Source organism: Podarcis filfolensis (assembly GCF_964270895.1).
Source record: "Podarcis filfolensis genome assembly, chromosome: 1".
Lineage (NCBI taxonomy): Eukaryota > Metazoa > Chordata > Lepidosauria > Squamata > Lacertidae > Podarcis > Podarcis filfolensis.
This window is the reverse complement of record NC_139604.1, coordinates 70,076,008-70,094,977: the sequence shown is the minus strand read 5'-3', so window position 1 is coordinate 70,094,977 and position 18,970 is coordinate 70,076,008. Positions and strand designations below refer to the sequence as shown.

Below are 18,970 nucleotides of genomic sequence, written 5' to 3'. Positions count from 1 at the left end.
AAAGGAGGAGTTGTGACATTTCCTAGTTTTAGTGGTATTCTCTTCCTGAACTATCAAAATTACCATCACTAACACTGAGGAAGTTTCCATCACCTATGGAAGGAAACATTTTCAAACTTGGATTAGAATGTGTAGACTTCTCCAGACTATACATGGGGGATTCCAGAGGCGTTTCCCACAGCAAGATAGGGCAAGGACAACCACGTGTTCCTTAAGACTCAGGTTCATGTACCTAGAAACCATCCTCTTCAGTATGTGCCTAAAGGTACAGCTGCTGCCATGCTAAAACGCTTTTAGAAATTGCTTGTTTGAATGCATATTTATTAAAAATGTAATCAGGCTGGCTGTATTCTTCTTGATTATTAAGGCAAAATATGTAGTCAGGCCACACTCTGATTTTAACCCTGTTATCCCACAATCTTTTGTGAGCAAATGGGGTCGTCTCATTTGTGGGCAGCTAAGTTTGTATTTAAGCCATTTATCATTTGACCTTTGGTTTTTATATTCTGGGACTTGACCCTAATACATTATGATGCTTGGGCAAAATATCCTAGAATTTCTGCTTGTGCAACAGGACTTGCCTCCCTCTGTTTCCCTCACACACGCCCTGGATCCTGGAACAAATTTAGGAGTTGTACGGGGGGGGGGGGGAGAAGGGAAAGTCCCATTGTGCAAGTAGAAATCCTTGTGATGATGAGAGGCACCACTTAGTACCCCCAATGGTTCTCATCATTTCTTCATTTGCCTTTCAATACTGGGTTGCAGCTCCCACAGAACCCAGCAGCTGCCCATAGAAAAGCACTTTTAACAGCTTGCTGGTGTAAGAGATGAAATCTTCCCTGACCCCCTGCAAGACAAGCTTGTTTCCGTGCACATGTGGATTGGACCTGATGGCTATGTGACAAGTTATGGCCTATCAAGCATCGTATGTCTGGGCTTGTGTTAACTGAGATGGCGACTGTTGGATTAGCCACTTCTGTTTACATGGTGTTTCTCCCTTGGGTATCATAACTAGAGAGGATGGGCTTGCTGTTTCCCTTCTTGATTCTGCTTATCTCCACACCTAAGGTAAGGGCTAGTTTTCCATATCTGCTTCAGTGGCATTTCTAGATTTCCTAGATCCCCTGAAGCAAGGATGTTGAAGCTGCACATTGCCCTGCTCCTATAACATGGCACTTACAGGGAACAGTATGCTGCAGGATCCCATCACTAGCAACATTGAGATATTCAGCAGATCTGAAAAAGCCCACACAGATACAAATAAAGTCTGAACATGGGCCATTATTGTGAATACATTCTATTCAGATCTTCTGCGGGACATAAAATGTCATAAATTGGAGAGAGACACTTGATCCCACTGCCCTCATGCATTATTCTGTCTGATTGCATGATGCCAAGTGAACAATGCACTAGTTGAACAGTCGTCATCTGTCAGAAATGGGGACACTGCTGAAGTTCAGAATTATCAAATTCAGAATACAGATTTGCCCAGTTTTTAACATTTTGCTGTATGACTCAAATTGTATTTCCCTGAAGACATACTACAGCTCAGAATGCCAACTAAAGTTCTGCACATGTGCAGAATAAGCTTTTAGCACAAGTCTATTTTCATCCCTAGTCATGGTGGCCTCTGCTTCATACAGAGGCTTACAGAGGAAGTCAGAACTTGTATGAGACTTTGCATCTTCACAGAAAGCCAAAGTCTCTATCTTCTCTGATTTTACAAAGTAATTGAATAGGTTTGATAATATCTTGGCTGATGTGTCCCAAAAGAATTGCAAGGGGACACTACTCCTTAGAAGGACTGGTAGTGCAAGAGTAAATGTGCTCAGTGCTAAACCTGGTGCTGCAGGCAGACCAAGAGTAGGCACTGCTACCTCAGTCTCCCACCTAATCTGCACCAACTCGGGAAGAGGCTTGGTACAATTAGCTGTGTGCCATTTCTAGTACTGTGCTGGAACTGTCATTCAACTTCTCAAAAGTTTTCTTTCCCTAAGAATGAAGCTTCCATTCCCCCCTCCCCATTCTCAATGCATTTTTGAATTCCTGTATGTGCAGGGATCTGATCTTGAGTTATCATTCAGCAGCAATAATAATAATAATAATAATAATAATAATAATAATAATAATTATTATTATTATTATTATTATTATTTATTATTTATACCCTGCCCATCTGGCTGGGTTTCCCCAGCCACTCTGGGTGGCTTCCAGCAAAACACTAAAATACAATAACCTATTAAACATTAAAAAGCTTCCCTAAACAGGGCTGCCTTCAGATGTCTTCTAAAAGTTTGGTAGTTATTTTTCTCTTTGACATCTGGTGGGAGGGTGTCCCACAGGTTGGGTGCCACTACCGAGAAGGCCCTCTGCCTGGTTCCCTGCAAGGTGGCAGAGGTCTCTTCTTTACAATAAAGAAGAAGAAGTAGTAGTTTGGATTTGATATCCCGCTTTATCACTACCCTAAGAAGTTTCGAAGTGGCTTACAACCTCCTTTCCCTTCCTCCCCCACAACAAACACTCTGTGAAGTGAGTGGGCTGAGAGACTTCAAAGAAGTGTGACTAGCCCTTAGCCCTAGGTCACCCAGCAGCTGCATGTGGAGGAGCGGGGAAGCGAACCCAGTTCCCCAGATTACAATTCTACCACTCTTAACTACTATACCACACTGGTGCAGTATGTAGTCCCCAGTACTTTGCAGCCTCCCTAGCTGCCTGCACTTCCTGATCTCAAAAAGCCCCGTGGGAAGAGTTACCTCATGATATCTTCCCTGGACTTTAATTGAAGTCAGCAGAACCCAAGAAGGTTGCAGAGTGCAGAACAGTGGTGAGATTATTTGTAGAATGAAAGAAATGGCACTCACAAATGGTGCTTGGCAATTGTAAGGCAAGCAAGAGAAAAATTTCACACCCTACCTATAGAATTTCACTGAAAATTTGTCTCCCCTTTGGTAAAAATGCAAGTTAATTTTTTGGCACATCATTAGTCACTACTTTTTTCCACTCAACCCACAGGAGCTAGAAATAAGCAGTCATATAACAACCTGGGCTGAGTAAGGCCTACTCAGTCACCAGAACTGTCTGTGTGAATTTGGGAGATGGTCTCACACTTTCCCTCTCTTGCCCCTACCACATTCTTCTGTTGTCTTTGCATACACTGTGCTGACATAATATAAAAGAGAGCCTATGCTTGTAGGTCCCCTGCAATAGAATCTCATAAAGCAAATTCTACTCTACAAGTCAAAGATATCCTATATTCAAGGAAATGCAGGATAGCCCAGTTCCATTGTTATAATTATGATAGCACTGAGGAGGATGACAGGGAGAGAAAGTACAAACCTCATACCAACTCCCAAAATCATCATGGATTCTGTTCTGGCGAACCATCTGACTCTTGTCTATTTCTTTCTAAAGGACCATATACATAATTTCTCCTTCACATAAAATAATATATTTTGCATGGGTGGAGTCACTGCCACTTCATAGATGGTTGTTATTATTATTATTAATAATAATAATATTATTATCTTCATCATCATCATCATCAATCCTTTTCCACAGAAACATCTCCTAGTTATTTTTTCACTGTAGCAACAAGGAAACTCGAGAGCAAGACTTGTGATAATCAGTGGTTAATTTTCATCAGTGCCTGATTGCCCAAAGCATCTTTTACTGCCGCAACTTGTCTCTTTACGCTTAAGTACATGCTGACATTGTGGGAGTGGCAGAAATTATTACTCGACAGATGTATCAGCAGATTTTTTCAGCAAATTCCATGGAACCAGTGCATTCAACAGAAAACATCACTAAACTAAATTCAGTGGAGAGAGAGAGAGAGAGCCCACCAGGAAAAAGGACTTGCAGGTATCATTGGTGTTTACTTTGCTGCCTTGCTCTGCAGAAAGCTTCATCATCATACAGGCAGTGCAGCAATAAGAAATAAGTTCAAATTTAAAAGCGGTGCATTTTTAAATATTTAGGTGTGGGTAAGAAACACACCTGGGTGGTTTTCCTGCATGGCAGAATTGCAACCTTTTAATCCTAAGAATAGGCTCTTTGGTAGAAATTGAAGCAGGTAGCCCATGCTAACAAATGTCTGACTTCAGTTCCACAAAGGAATCTGTAGGTGGCCACTATTAATTTAGTACATGGTGTCAGTACACTGCTTAATTTTCTAAACAGGAGCTAAGATGCCTAGTTTTAGCCATTAGGTTTGATAGTCTGAAAATGCTACAGCCTTCTGTATCGTTGCACCTTGGGTTAAGAAGCAGTACTTTCAGAGTTCCTTTAGTTCTTCACCAACCGCGACTGCTCAGCCAGCCCAGCTCACAAGCCAGCCACCAACAGCCATACAAGCTTGCCAGCATGCTGCCCACAGCATATTGAAAACCCAAAGCTCCTGACAAGTAGGACAGTTACAAAGCCAGGCCTGTTATTTACATATTGCAGTTCCAGGATTGCGGCAAGCAACATCCACAGTGTTTACCACTTAGGGCAGCATAATCACTTTCTGAAATGCATTTTGCTTTCAAGTGACTTCAAACAAACAAAAACCAAAAAAAGCTCAGCAAAAAGACAGACAAACATTAGTAGGATCTCAGATGATAGTCAAGAAGATGCTATAGTTTACTGAAAAATTAAAACAAAGCAAAAAAAAAATCACCCAAAACCTAACAACTGAACATTCAGGGATTCTTTTGTGCAAAAATCTGGCAACGGAAGCATTTTTATCACTTCGTCATTCCTCTCAGAAATCAGAAAATGGGGGGTGGGGTCATCAGTCTTAAAGTTTAAGGGAAGCGATTAATATCTTTCCCTAGGTTATGCAATTTAGGAAACTACAAAGATAAAACTATTCAAAAAGCCCAATCCTACAAATGTTTACTCAAAATTAAGTCCCACTGTGCTTAGTGGAGTTTACTCTCCAATACGTGAGTTTAGGATCGCAGTCAGATTTACACAAATGGGACTTCCCCTTTCTTTTCCTCTCCTCTTTGGAACAGATGGGGAGACCTGAGACTGGATCTCACCCAAAGGGCGTAACTCAAAGTTAATCACTTCTAAGTCACACTGATTTCAAGCCGAGAGCAGATGCCTAACTTTCCCGCTGAAGCCAATGAAAGTGCTTCACTTTGAGGGGATCATAGCTGGAGTCAACATTTTACTTTGGGTAACAAGTGATTTAAAGCTGGATGTGGCAAATTAGAATCTCCGGAAATCACAGACAAAGCCTGAGGTAGGATAGGAATCTAATGCTGATCAGAAAACGTGTTTTCTTTTATTTATTTATTTATTTATTTATTTATTTATTTATTTATGTTAAAATCCCTGCAAGTATTTTTAAAATCCCGATAACAAGGGGGTGGGAGTGGGAAATGTACCATCTCAGTTATCAAACTGCAGCTGCATGTGTGTGCAGACACAAAACTCCTATTTAACTGCAATGCTTTTAGTACAAACACTAAGTTAATGCTTTTTTTTTGTTTGTTTAAAAAAGAACCTTTTAAAAAGGAGTACACATGCACACAGCAAGTAACATTTTTGAAGGTTGTTAAAAAAAAAAATAGAGAGAGAGAGGCCAGTGCAGAAATCAGCGAAGGGAAGAGATTAAACACAAAGAAATGTAAACAGCCACCACATGCAAGGAAACTAGGTTACAAGAATCACAGCACCAGGCATTCACCGATCACCAGGGAAAACAGGAAGTGAAAGGCATAGCAACCACAAGCCCAAAAGCAGAAAAGCGCATACCTTCAGCTTGGAATGAAAATCACGAGATTTCCTTCTGGCAAGAACCTGAATGTGACTAGACACCTGCAGGGTAGGGAAGGGAGGGAAACAAAGGAAAAGCCTGTAACCATGGAGATGAAAAGCCCCCTACAACTGGGCAAGCCAAACGTACCTTAATGGCGGCTTGAATTTCTCGAACTTTCTTCCTTGCTAAGACCTGTATGTGACTAGACACCTACATTGTTCAGAGTTATAAAAGAAAAGGGGAAAAAAAGAATAAAAAAGAAAACACAAAAGAAACACAAAAAATCAAACATCTGTTTTTCTTTTTTTAAAAAATAAAAAAATAAAAGTTTATTTGGGGAAGTTATTTGCATCTTCAGTAAGCTTTGCTGTTAAGAGAAGACATTCCCAGCCACACACCACGCTTTTAGCAGAGTTTACTGATCATCACTGCAGTGACATGATTAAGAAGAAAACATTTTAGACTACTCGATTTATTTTTCTGACAGAGAAACTAGGACGTTGCCTAACGTTAAAGACTGCATGCTCTTTTCTTAAAACCTTTTCAGCTACAGTCTTTGTAGTAAAGGTATGCCTTATGGATAAATATTTGCAGATCTTTTTCAGAACAAATGTTTGCTTAATATCTGATAAGACTATATAAAATTTAAGGACAAGCAGAGTGCCAAGAAAGTAGTATTTTGATGTATTCAATAGCTCTTATGTTTCGTTGCAATTAATTAAGGAACACCCAGTTTCAAATGGAACATGAATGAATATTGCATATACAAATACTGCAGTCATAATTGTGGAGCAAAACTATCTTTGCTAGACTATGGCTACAATAGAAGCATGACAAACTTTGTAAGCAATTTATCTCATGGTCAGTTTCATGTCATTATTTTGCAATAAACCAACAGAGGAGGAGGGGAATGTTATGTCAAAAACAGAACACTGGACTCAGCTAGACTGGTAAAGGAAAAGTAATTTATATGCTCTGTATGCGCAATATAACATTGCACCACCAGATGGTGACGTGGATCCCCGTTTTTCTCTACCTGTTTTCCCTGTTTAAATTTACAGCGCTTTAAACTGAAACACTTCTTTAATCTGTCCAGATCCAGCCACAGTTACATAATTAGACACCACCATAATGAATGAACCAAATACAGGGTGTACAGAGTACACATGTTCCATGGGGCCTCTTTTAAAAGACTCACCCTGTATAACCACCATGTTGCCGACTACTGTGTGTATCACATTCATATCCTATCCCCTTTCAAAGGTGCTCAAGTTAGCATAGGTACTATCTCAATATCACTACAACAACCTTTTGAGGCAATGAACCAAAAAGTTAAGATCATCCTGTGTTCTTTGTTGTTGAGTGCAGATCGAACTCTGGCTTCCTCGCTCCATGTCCTACACACTAATGGTACTACGTGCTACACATCTGTAAGACAGCTCTATTATTATACTGAGGATAGAAAAGACTGTTGTAACAAAAATGTGCAGGAAGCATTAAACTTCTGTATTGTGTCCTGTATGATGAAAATTACAATTGACCAGCAGCATAAGATATCCACACAACATTTACTGGTGAAGTCCAATCACAAATCCTTCCTCTTGACATAACAAGTTTAATAAACTGTTTCAATAGCCATCAGTTTTTCTGTTAATCATGAGCGTTCATAATGCAGAGAATTTTATCAATCCCAAATGCATATATCATTTAAAAAAATAAAATCCAACCAGTAGGAATAGCAATGTCCACACAGCTCTCTGGCAATCTCCATAACAGAATATTCTATGTAGATAGAAGAATCCTTAATCCACTTTAGCAATTAAGTATCACATGGTTCCGAATGCAATGAAACTAAGAAACATTAAAAATCTAATGACTGCCCCTCTCCCCACCTCAATGCTCCTATAAAACATCTTCCCAGGGGACAAACTGTCTATCACCAAAAGAAACTTTCAGAACCTTCACCCAAAAGGCAGTCAGATAATTGGCTGGAATGACATGAAAGTCACTACCTTTATAAATACTTCCTCAGAATCACACATAAAAGATACTAATGGAAGTTATTATAGCCCACATCTATTCATTAGAGGGATATTTTGTGTTACCAGTGTAATTATACAGAGTAATTTCATAGCTGTAGGTTTGCATCAGACAGACCCACAGTCACAGCACAATCTAGTCCCGGGACACAATTCTTACCCATTATAGACAATCTGTATTATTGGATTATTTATTGATATATTTTTACTTTTAAAACTTCAGGAGCCCTTTAATGTTCACTTGTGGAATTTTCACACAAGTAGGCTTTCCTGCTGAATTCAGTTTGAGGGGTTAACACACAGAATCAATGGGAGGAATGTGTGGCATCTGACAAAATCAGCTGAGAAAACCCTGTGTGTGTGTGTGTGTGTGTGTGTGTGTGTGGGAGAGAGAGAGAGAGAGAGAGAATGTGTATTCCTGTAAACTGGAGGAGTCCATGGATTCTGGTTTAGTTCTGTACCACACCAATTTGACTTAAATGTGTTTTCTAAATGAAAATGCAAGGGACTTGGCACTTTTCTAGCTATACGAACAGGTAAGGTGGCGATCAAAGAATGTAAAAAAAAGGAAGTCTTCATATGTAAAATGTCTCCATTATAATTCCTAAATTCTGTTCTCTCTCCACTTCAGTTAAAAGCCCTGTTTAGTAACCTTTGGGAATTGGTGGCAGCTCAGTGGCAGAGCATATGCTTTTTGCATGGAAAAGATTCCAGGGTCAATTTCTGTTCAAATAGGACTGGGAAAAGGCACCACCAGTCAATGTAGACAATACTGCACTAGCTGAACGAATGATCTGACTTGCTGTGAAGCAGCTTCTTGTATTCTGAATAGGAAAACTAACTTTACATACGACTGGTGCAAAGACTGGCTCAATTCAGACATTACACCCACACAAACCAGAGGCTGAGCTTCCAAATATATAGGTAAACTATAGTTCACAGTTATTTGTGAAATTTCATTTTCCTTCCTCTCTGCGCAGTCTTTAGTTGCAGTAACAATGGTTAGCAAAAATCATGATTTCCACATTTGCAATGGGCCCGCTGGTTCACAAATGATGGCTTCAGTGGCGGAGCTTTAGGCGGGGCGCGCCGTCCGCAGGGGTGGGGCGCCCAGCGTGGGCGGGGGGGGGGGGGCAGCTGCGATGGCACCCTACCGGGATCGCGCTGCCAGGGTGTGCTCCCCCCACACTCCTCTTCCTCCGCCAGTGGATGGCTTGCTGATTTAACTAAGCCATAGTTAAACTTTCTCAACCATGGTTGGCACGGTATCTGAACTGACCGTAAATAAGACAAATGGAACACAACTGTTACTTATCCAGGGAAAAGACTAAGGGTTGAGTAATGCTAATGCTGCCTTTTAGTCTCTTATGAACTCTGGTGCAAATTCTTCAAAGCCATGTGCATCTCTTGCCTGATTTCGGAAGTCATGTCTGATAGGAAATTAAAATGTTACTCGTGAAAACTACCTAAGGCTTAAAAAAAAAATACACAAAATTCCACATCCAGTTCTGTGAGGAAAGCAGACAGTTGCGTGTGTTTTTTAAGCCTGCAAATTACCTGCAGGTAAGAGCTTATGCAAGAAACACAAATAACATTGTAGGTTGGGTTACTAGTCCATTTTTTATGGTTGCTTGCCCCTCATTTTTGTTGCTGCTTGCCTAAACTTCACTGTACTTAGATTTCACCAGCAAAAATACAATTATTTCACTATAAATAAGTAGCTGCGTATACCACTGGCATTTGGCCATTTCCTTCCCTTTTCCCCTCAGTTGGCATTGCCTTTCACCATACCTCAAAACAGGCACAGCATGCCTATGTAGGAACTTCAACCCTTCCCTTCACACACACCAATATTAAGCCCATGAGAATTCTAGATGAGTAAGATGGAGTTCAGAACGCAAAAGGAGGATGGTGTCTTTTTTAAAAATAACAAGAATGTAGAGTTGAGCAGAGCTAAATGGCAGGGAAGCTTTGGTGGGAAGCTACATCAAATTCCAGTCTGCTGCAATTCTGGAAGCTGGAAGGGGTTGCATAACTCATTCTGGGCCTCCACAAAAGTTTGCGATTCTTTTTAGATAGATAGGCCTCTCTTCACAAGGTCAATAGTCCTCTGATACAGAGAGGAGGAGATGGCCTGGCACCTGCTGTGAGCATCCTAGGTCAATCCTGGGATGAAATTACACTCCCTGAATTCCAGGGCAGAAGGTATGCAATGCAGCAAGGCAAGAATCAAAACTCTACTCCCTCATTGTTTTGGAGAATTACTGGGTTCATGAGCAAATGCACCACCCAGCTCCTAGAACCAGAGGCCTCCTTTGACTTTGGAGGAAGGCTTAAAGCAGTGTTTCTCAAACTTGGGTCCCCAACTCTTGTTGGACTACAACTCCCATCAACCCTAGTTAGCAGGACCAGTGGTCAACAGCTGGGGACACAAGATTGAGAAACACTGGCTTAGAGCCTTCAAAAAGGCTTGTCTGGTCTGGAAATGTTTTCTCCACCACCCATCACTCTGGCCCTGACCTGGATCAGCAGAATCACATAGCAACCCCTGGAAGAGAACCTTGTGTGTATTCATTTGTATTAGAGTCATTGCAGAGAAGTAATCTACCAAAATCTCTTGCCTACATTCCTGTACCAACCAGTCCCAACAAGAATGTATATCCTGCAGTGCCAAAATCTGATATATCTGACCTATGTAGCAACCTTACTAATGTCCAAATAAATGACCTCTGGGAACACATTTGCACAGCCCTCTTCTTAAGAGGTACCAACTTTATTATTATTATTATTCTGAGCACAGGAAATTTTCAACAGCTCCAAATTGCAGGAACCGTAAGTGCAAAATATTAAATTTCCTATTTTAAAAAGTGGGTCAACTAATCATAGTTGCGCAAATAGGCTTGAAATGTCTGTGTGTCTTCGGTGATCAAAATCCTTTTACAAACCCCATGTTTTTATTTTTAAGAATGTTTTAGGAAATCTTGCAGGTGGGGTTATGATAAAAACAAGGCTAAGTGAGATAATAAACATCATAAGGCGAGGGTGATCCCTACTTGAAAATGAAATGGATGCACAACTCACAAAGGACATGCATAGTGGCATATGATGATTTACATATGTAAATGAAGAATGTTCCATAATCTCTGATGAAAAATATTACAAGGGAATACAAAGTTACTAGCTCCAGGTGAAACACAGACAACCCTTCATAGTTTCTGTGTCTCTCTTGGAAGTTGTAATGCACACCAAGCTTTGTAACCTCAGCACATAAATGTACCGTATTTTTCGCTCTATAAGACGCACCTAGTTTTTGGAGGAGGAAAACAAGAGAAAAAATATTCTGAATCTCAGATGCCAGAACAACAAGAGGGATCACTGCGCAGTGAAAGCAGCAATCCCTCTTGCTGTTCTGGCTTCTGGGATAGCTGCGCAGCCTGCGTTCGCTCCATAAGACGCACACACATTTCCCCTTACTTTTTAGGAGGGAAAAAGTGAGTCTTATAGAGCAAAAAATACAGTACTTTGTATTACTTTCCTGTGTCATAAAAATGTGAGAGAGCAGCTATAACTCTAATAATTCAACAGGCTTGAATGGCTTGCACAGCAATGTAAGTAGCTGAAGGAGGTAGATCAGCTTAATAAAATAAAATAAATAAAAAGAATCCCAGATCCCATCTCATGCAAATAGACAGATGTGGATTCTCTGTCACATTGACAGAAGAACATATCCTCCTCTAGATCTTCCATGAAATCTAAAACCTCTCTTTGCCTATTCTTTCATTATTAGCTAGTTTTCAATTCTCTGTCCCATTGGTTAAAAAAAAAAGCCCTTTCTGCCAATCCTGCTTGGATACACTTTCAATACCAAGGAAGAGACATATGAGATACAATTAAGCGTCTCTTAGCAGGTTCTGGGGACATTCTTCTTTGTCTGGAGAAATTCCAGTTGTAACTTGCTAATCATGGTGTAAACTTCCTGCTTTTTCTTGCTCCTTTGTCCTGAGACAACATGAGGCTGTCCCTGTTTGAAATGGCTTGAACAAAGGACTTTGGGGAACCGTCTTAAGTTTGGATCTTGCATGGCCTACAAACTGTGTGGATGACTTTACCTAAGAAAACATGCAATTTGCTAGCCTTTCTCTGCTCTTTGCTATAAAGCATTCAGTTCCTTTTACTAAAGGATTTCCTTAAATATATTTGGATGACTTTAAAACGACATGTTTTTATATTGGATTTTTATGTTGTGAACCGCCCGGAGAGCTATGGATGAAGGGCAGTATACAGATTTAATAAAGAACTTAAATAAAAATAAAGATAATAATGCACCTTGAAATTTGTCAGCCATTGCCTCCCGAAGTCACCACAAGATCCCTGTTACCACTTTTGCTCCCCAAATATTATTAGGATTCTTCTCATAAGAGCAATTTAATAACATGTTTGCGTCAAAAGGAAGGATTTGATTTTGGCAGTCCAGATGAGATTCTTGCCCTTTGCAAGAATGGGCTGGGAGGACATGAGCAGCTGAAGAAAACACAACTATGTCCCATCATAGCAACTCAGTAATTCTGAAATTAATTGATTAATGCATCCAATAGGTTTTTTTTAAGATAGGTTTTTATAATATTCAGTTGGAAGCCGCCCAGAGTGGCTGGGGAAACCCAGCCAGATGGGCGGGGTATAAATAAATTATTATTATTATTATTATTATTATGACTGCAAGCATACGGTGTGCTTAAGGAAGTTGTCACTGAAGTGATGAATGGCACAAACAGCAGTATTTTATTTCCGAACACAAACTCAATACACTGAAAAAGCAAGGCAGGAACTAACCAGAGCTGAAGCAAAGGCAGCCACTGCAGCCAAGACCGCTACATTCTGTCATTCATTGACATGCACAGTTTTTATCCTGCAGGATTTCCTTACCTGTTTCCTGGTCCGTGTCTTTCCCGTTCTAAGTTTGATGTATCTGGCTATCAGTTCATTCCTACCTGAAACAAATACAGATTTACAATGAAGAACAAAAACAGAAATTCAGCATGAAGGTATAAATGCGAAGAGCTGCACAATTTAAAAATACAGATCAGCAACAAGTATTATGTGCATTTTAAAAATGGATCAGGTCCTGTGCCCAAAAAATTGTGTTTTCAAATGAAATAGCACAAGCAAGCAAGCATGTGGAATGAAGAGACTGAGAAAAATATATTTTAAACAGTAGCTTAGCGACTGAGCCACAAGAGAATTCTCCTGCAAAAGCAGTTGCAAAATTCAGCAACATTCTGGGAGGCCATGACAATCTGATTATAGAAACAGCAATACTTTTAGAATTTTAAACTACAATTCTTTTAATGGCTAACATGAGCTAAGACTTTTAATGGCTAACATGAGCTAAGACTGCCAAAATAAGTAGGGGAAACAACCTGTGCTTTCTTCTTCCATCCCTCCCCCGAGTCAAAAACATCATATAATACTAGATATGTCTTGAGAAAAGTAAAGCAAGCATCACACTTGTGTGGGGTTCTACCCAGGAGACTGGCAGAGGACCACAGAGGTCATCTGAAGCCCCTCCTCTCCACAACAGAAGAGTTAAATGACATGAGGGCATTCAAATAAATATGGAATCTCCCCATTTTATTCAATCAATTTACTTTTCTCCTTGGCAAATTTACGGCACGATGTGAAATATCACTGCGTTTTCCAGAAGCAAAGGCCTGGCTACTGTTTGCCCAAAATGTTTCTATTTGAAAACCACCAATGTATTCTGTGTTTGGATCTTTGCAAAATACCAGAGTCAGAATTCTTGTCATCAAGTGTTGGAAGAGTGACTACAGGACTTATAAACTGCTCGCTGGATCATCCACAGCAAACAAGAAACCTTTTGTGAACTGGAAGAGAGTCTCTTAGTCCATCAGTAGGCTTCAAATGACTTTGTGTGGGCGGACAGGCTAGTGGCTGAGCAAATAACTTGTGTGAACTTGTTGGCAACACTGGTGACAACAGTGCTGTTTCAATATATAACACCATATGTTTCTGTGTGCTTTTGGCTCCACCTCTCCATTTTCTCCTTCCTAACAGGGTGATATTATTAGTCCATAGAGGTGATTTAAGATTTAAACAACCCCAGCTTTCCAGTACCTCCTTGAATCAGTTTGGATACTCAATATGATCTAGCTCTGTGGTACAGCCGGAGATTATGAAGGTATCCTTGTTTGTGACTATTCTGTTACAGAAATCCATCCTGTCCAAGACTCCTAGAGTATATCCCGTCATTATTTCAGCCTCTTGATTTCAAGACATTTTCTTTAAAAACTCAACAGACCTAGTTGTGTCAGGTGCTGCAGATCATCAGCCTATATGCTAGTTTTATTTAAATCAGCACAGTGGTCATGTTATGAAACGGCAGCAGACATCTGGTTTTCAGGATCCCGAGAACCTGAAGATATAGCAACTGGAGTCAAGTGCAAAATATGTGTATGCAGATTTTATTTTTTTTTAAATCGCCTGGGTGTTTGATTAGAGTCCCAGAGTTAAAGCGAACTAAAAGTCTTTCCACATAAAGTCCACTTTAGGTTACCCTCCCCATCTTGATTTCAACAGTAATTTCTTTGGCCGGTTGGGTAGTCTTTTCGTTGCTGGGAGTCAGAGATCCTTGCTAATCCACTTCAAAACCTTGTGGTCCCTTCCAATTCTATGATTCTATATAGAAGTCTATAACTAGACCAGGCATGGCCAAACTTGGCCCTCCAGCTGTTTTGGGACTACAACTCCCATCATCCCTCGCTAACAGGACCAGTGGTCAGGGATGATGGGAACTGTAGTCCCAAGACAGCTGGAGGGTCAAGTTTGGCCATGCCTGAACTAGATCCTTATATACCTTCTGCCCATCCCTCATGTAAGACCAACTGGTTGGCATGAGAGAGGCTAAAAAATCACTACAGTCGTACCTCTGCTTACGTATCCCTCTGGATACATAAACTTCGGGCTGCGAATGCAGAAAACCCAGAAGTGTATACTTCCGGGTTTCGCCCCACATGCGTGTGCAGAAGGGCGCCTCCAGTTATGAAGTTTTCGGGATGCAGCCGGGCTTCCGGAACAGATCCCATTCATAACCGGAGGTACCACTGTACCACACACCTGAGTCCTTCTCAGATCCTTCTGCTGCTCCCCGGCTTCACATCCAGAGGAACAAAATATTCTCTTGGTATAAGACGTTGTGCTTCTGTTTTTGTTTGTTTTAGCCTATTTATCTAATTTCGGTGTTTTGAAAATCTGTTCTTCAATCTGTTCTTGTCTTTCTCTCCCCCTACCTCACCAATACGTCTCCTCATGGATCCATTCCTTCCATAGTTTTATTTTTTAAAAGAATTATGGTTGTCAATGGAAATTTTGATAACTCTGTCTAAGAGGGAAGATACAAATAATAAAAATGAAAAGTAATATAATAAGAAAAGTAAGCAAAGCCAAAGGGATATTACAATATAAAAATAGTTGTGAAATACAGTGTTTGGAGAAGCCTCCAGGAATTCTTCAAGGCACGTGAGGGAATCAAACTCAGGGCTGAACTTTGAAAATCAGAAATGTTGAATTGTGCCTTGGATGTGTGTACAAATTTTAATTCTTCTATCTTAATCTCCAACTGCATCATCACATTGCAAAGAAATGGACACACAAACAGAAGGCCAAATGGGGCAGTTAAACCAAAACCTTACTTTGCTTGGTGAATAATATACAATCCTGTCAAAAATCTCTTTGTTAAAAAACAAAACTTTTTTTTAACCCCCACATTATTTAAATCAGGGTTGGAAAAATAATCTCAAGCCCTTGCTGGGAAAATGGGAAAATTCCTAAGATGTTAAGCAGAACAATCCTATACAGAAATAGCTCCTATTAAATTCCATGGTGCTCCTATTAAATTCCATAGTGCTTATTCGCAGGTAAAAGGGTAATGGATTGCAGTCTTAGACCTGATTTAAAAAATTCAAATAAAATACACCCTTATCTCTGTTCATAGATGCTTGAGCAAAGAGGGAAGACTTGGATTTCCTATGGAAGGTACTCTAAGGTTACCAGACGTCCCCATTTCCCGGGGACAGTCCCCAGATTTACAAATCAGTCCCCATACAAAATCCATTGAAGCTGAAAAGGTCCCCGGATTCATTGGGGAAAAAAATATGGTAACCTCAAGGTACTCGGCACAAATTCTAACACCAAATTTACTCAGGTGAATAGAACATGCAAGTTTTTGTTTGAAATCCTAGATCCAACCAAATTTTGTCTCACTAACTTTTAATAGAGATTTTTGTGCCATTTGGATCGGTGACGTCTGAGAATTATCCTTCATTAGTAGCATTCCTAAAGAAACTTTAAGCCAGCATTAGGAATGTCTGAATGCTCTCAGGCCTTCCAGGATTTTAGCATCTTACACCACAATAAAATTCTGCATGCCTACCCATGAAAGCGCCTGTGTTAAAGGCGTGTGTGCATGTGTGTGTGCATGCAAGCAAAAAAGGAAAAAAGGAAAAAAATCCACCTTGTGTAGCATTTGTGGCCAGGGGAGAGAAATTTTAAATCCAAATTAGTTAACAAGAAACCTCTCTTGTAGATAAAAGTCAACAACTGATTAAGCAGATTTTAAGACACCCGCTATTTTAAAGCCATGAGCAAAATCTTTCTTAAGCCTTTAAAAAATATTATAGGCAGGTGTTAAGTCATCCCCATAGCGAGTGTTTAGAGTGTTCCTCTTAGTCAGTTTTGAGAAGGCTTACAGGAAAGGGGTGGGGTGGGAGATTGGGCAACGCTTTCCTATGCAGGCAGCGTTTTGTTCAGACAAGCTTACTGCAGAAGGTCATGTGACATAGGCCAAATAAACAGCATCTGGGGATTTTCAATTACAGACCTTCACCCAGCATGCCTGCACTGTAATCTCTACCAGATGAGGCTCAGGCCTCACTATTTTCAATAATTCACACACTGTGTACACATAACATGACAATAAGGGCATTCATGCAACCGCCTGATTCGCACATCAAAGCTCCCAAATGGCCAGCTGTAAGCATGCTTACTGCTGAATAATTCATTCTTTTCACAGGCTTGAAAAAACGCTCAGCAGGACTTGGCAAGCTTGTGTTCTTTCCTGTGTGGTATGCTAAACTCAAATTTTGAAAGAGGCACAGCCCCACTTAAAAAAGGGGGAAAGGGGGGGAAAGAATAAGAAGAAGGGAGCTAGAGATTCAACCATTTAAATGCACATTTGCAAGGATTCAAATGGTGCGTGTGTTTTTTGTGTGTGTTTTTTAAAAAATAAAAATTAAAAAGCAGTCAGCTAAATGAGCTTCGGTTCCAAATGAGGGAAAGAAAGAAGGCTAGAGAGTGCAGGCAGACGCACAAAAACGCTCTCGTGCTTTTGGAGGCAGGTGTTTCATGTGGGGGTGGGGAGGAGCAGCTTTCGAAGGGTTCTCTCTTCCAATAAGCAGATAGACAAAAGTATTTCTGCCCTGCCAGATGCTTAACAGTTTTACAATTGCAGAAAAATTAATTTCAACATATCTAGATTCCCTCCCAACTATACACTGCCTTAAAAACTTTGCTATCTATAAAGACTATACTTGCCTAAAGGATGGGGAAATTATAATTAAAATGCATTATTATTATTATTATTATTATTATTATTATTACTGCATTACATCATTTTAAAAACCGTGCAGCTAGAATTTTAACTGCAAGACAGTTCTAAATGTATTTATATTATATTCTGATAGATCTGTTTTGCTGGCCCTCCAAAGCCACATTCTTTTAAGGAAATCCCGGGCTTCATAATATCAAGTTTTCTTATCTGCCAATCAACACTACAACCAGCAGGATCAACTAGTCATGACCTCCCCTCATAGCAAACACATGCTGCTTACCAGCTGTGGGCTCTGCATTTTTACACCCTTTTCCCTATCATTCAGAGTGGTTTCCTCTTAATCACAATAATCCTAAAAGTGCTAAAACATATCAATCGTCCTTTAAGCCCTGCCTACAAAAGGCCAGCCATCATGCTTTTATGGGCTTGTCCAACAGCAGCTGATACTTCATTCAGCTGCAAATCCAATTTAGCAGCTACAAGAGGTTTAGCATCCCTGGGAAAAAAAAATTGGGTGTTGATCCTTCATGGTTAAGCCAGCAATATTCTTCTGCCATATTGTTTTGCTTTCTCTGTTGGATTTCCCCAGCATTGTGCTGACAGTGATTTTATTTGTGTGTGTATATTTATGTATCTGTTATGCTTATATACAATAGTAAGTACAATAATATTAGGATGCTTTCATAAGCTAAATGTTACAAATGTAAATAAACTGCAGGCTAGTGTAATTATGACAAATACAAAACACACACCATATGTATATATATGTCGTTCCTTAATATCTTCTTCAAAATATCATTTGCCATGTGCCCATGAGAAAATTCATGTCAATTCCTATAGACATGGTGCTCTGACCATACAGCCAATTCATTCGTTCCTGCATGAAATATGAACTAGGGTGCCGAATAAGGACACTAAAATAATTCATTTCATGCCCACGACTTTCAAATCCTTTGCTATGAACTCCCCAAAGCAGAATTTCTTCTCTCTCCCTTGCATTTTTTTCTTTTTCGTCATCTTCTTTACAAAAGGAATCTGCCAATGACCTGGCTGTAACCTCCTTCTTATCCCATTCCATTGCCTTTAATATATTTGTCCTGAAGTATCCTAGCCATTCATGACAAATCTATAGTTTTGGAAATTCTGTTCTCAGAGACCACAACCCAGCCCAACATTAGATGTGATTAAGCCCGTTGGTTGGAATAGCGCAAAGCACTTCTTGTTCTGTCTTGGATTGTGGCTTTTGAAAACCCATCTTGCCGTTAAAACACAGCTACTCCTAGGAGTAAGCATACAATGTTTAATGGTCTTAGGCACCTCAGTTTATACAATTAATGATTCAGATCCCCGCCCCCACAATGCTGTGAGCCTCAGCAACAGAATACATTGGATGAATTTGCATTTATATACTTTGCTATGCAATATTAAGTGCATCGTGTTTCACTGAGAAATTTGTCCAAAATTAATGTCTACTTAGTGTTTCTCAAAACATCACACAACCTTAAGAAACCACAATCTGCAGTTCTGACCAAGGAAGATGAAATAGAACAACAGTTT

The 18,970-nt window shown here is 40.0% G+C and overlaps 1 protein-coding gene across 38 annotated transcripts in view; it reads right to left on the bottom strand.

Annotated features, from left to right (window-relative positions):
- TEAD1 (TEA domain transcription factor 1) overlaps window positions 1-18,970 on the bottom strand; it is a 173,117-nt gene that overhangs the window by 38,333 nt on the left and 115,814 nt on the right. For 10 of the 38 annotated variants that reach the window (XM_083599364.1, XM_083599366.1, XM_083599386.1 and 7 more), the window contains 3 exons: window positions 12,715-12,779; window positions 5,900-5,962; window positions 5,749-5,811 (listed from right to left, as the gene is read on the bottom strand). In XM_083599364.1, the coding sequence (XP_083455490.1) occupies window positions 5,749-5,811; window positions 5,900-5,962; window positions 12,715-12,779 (191 nt within the window). Of the gene's footprint in view, window positions 1-5,742; window positions 5,812-5,890; window positions 5,963-12,714; window positions 12,780-18,970 lie in introns of all 38 variants that reach the window. The other 28 variants (XM_083599370.1, XM_083599372.1, XM_083599387.1 and 25 more) reach the window with 6 other exon arrangements.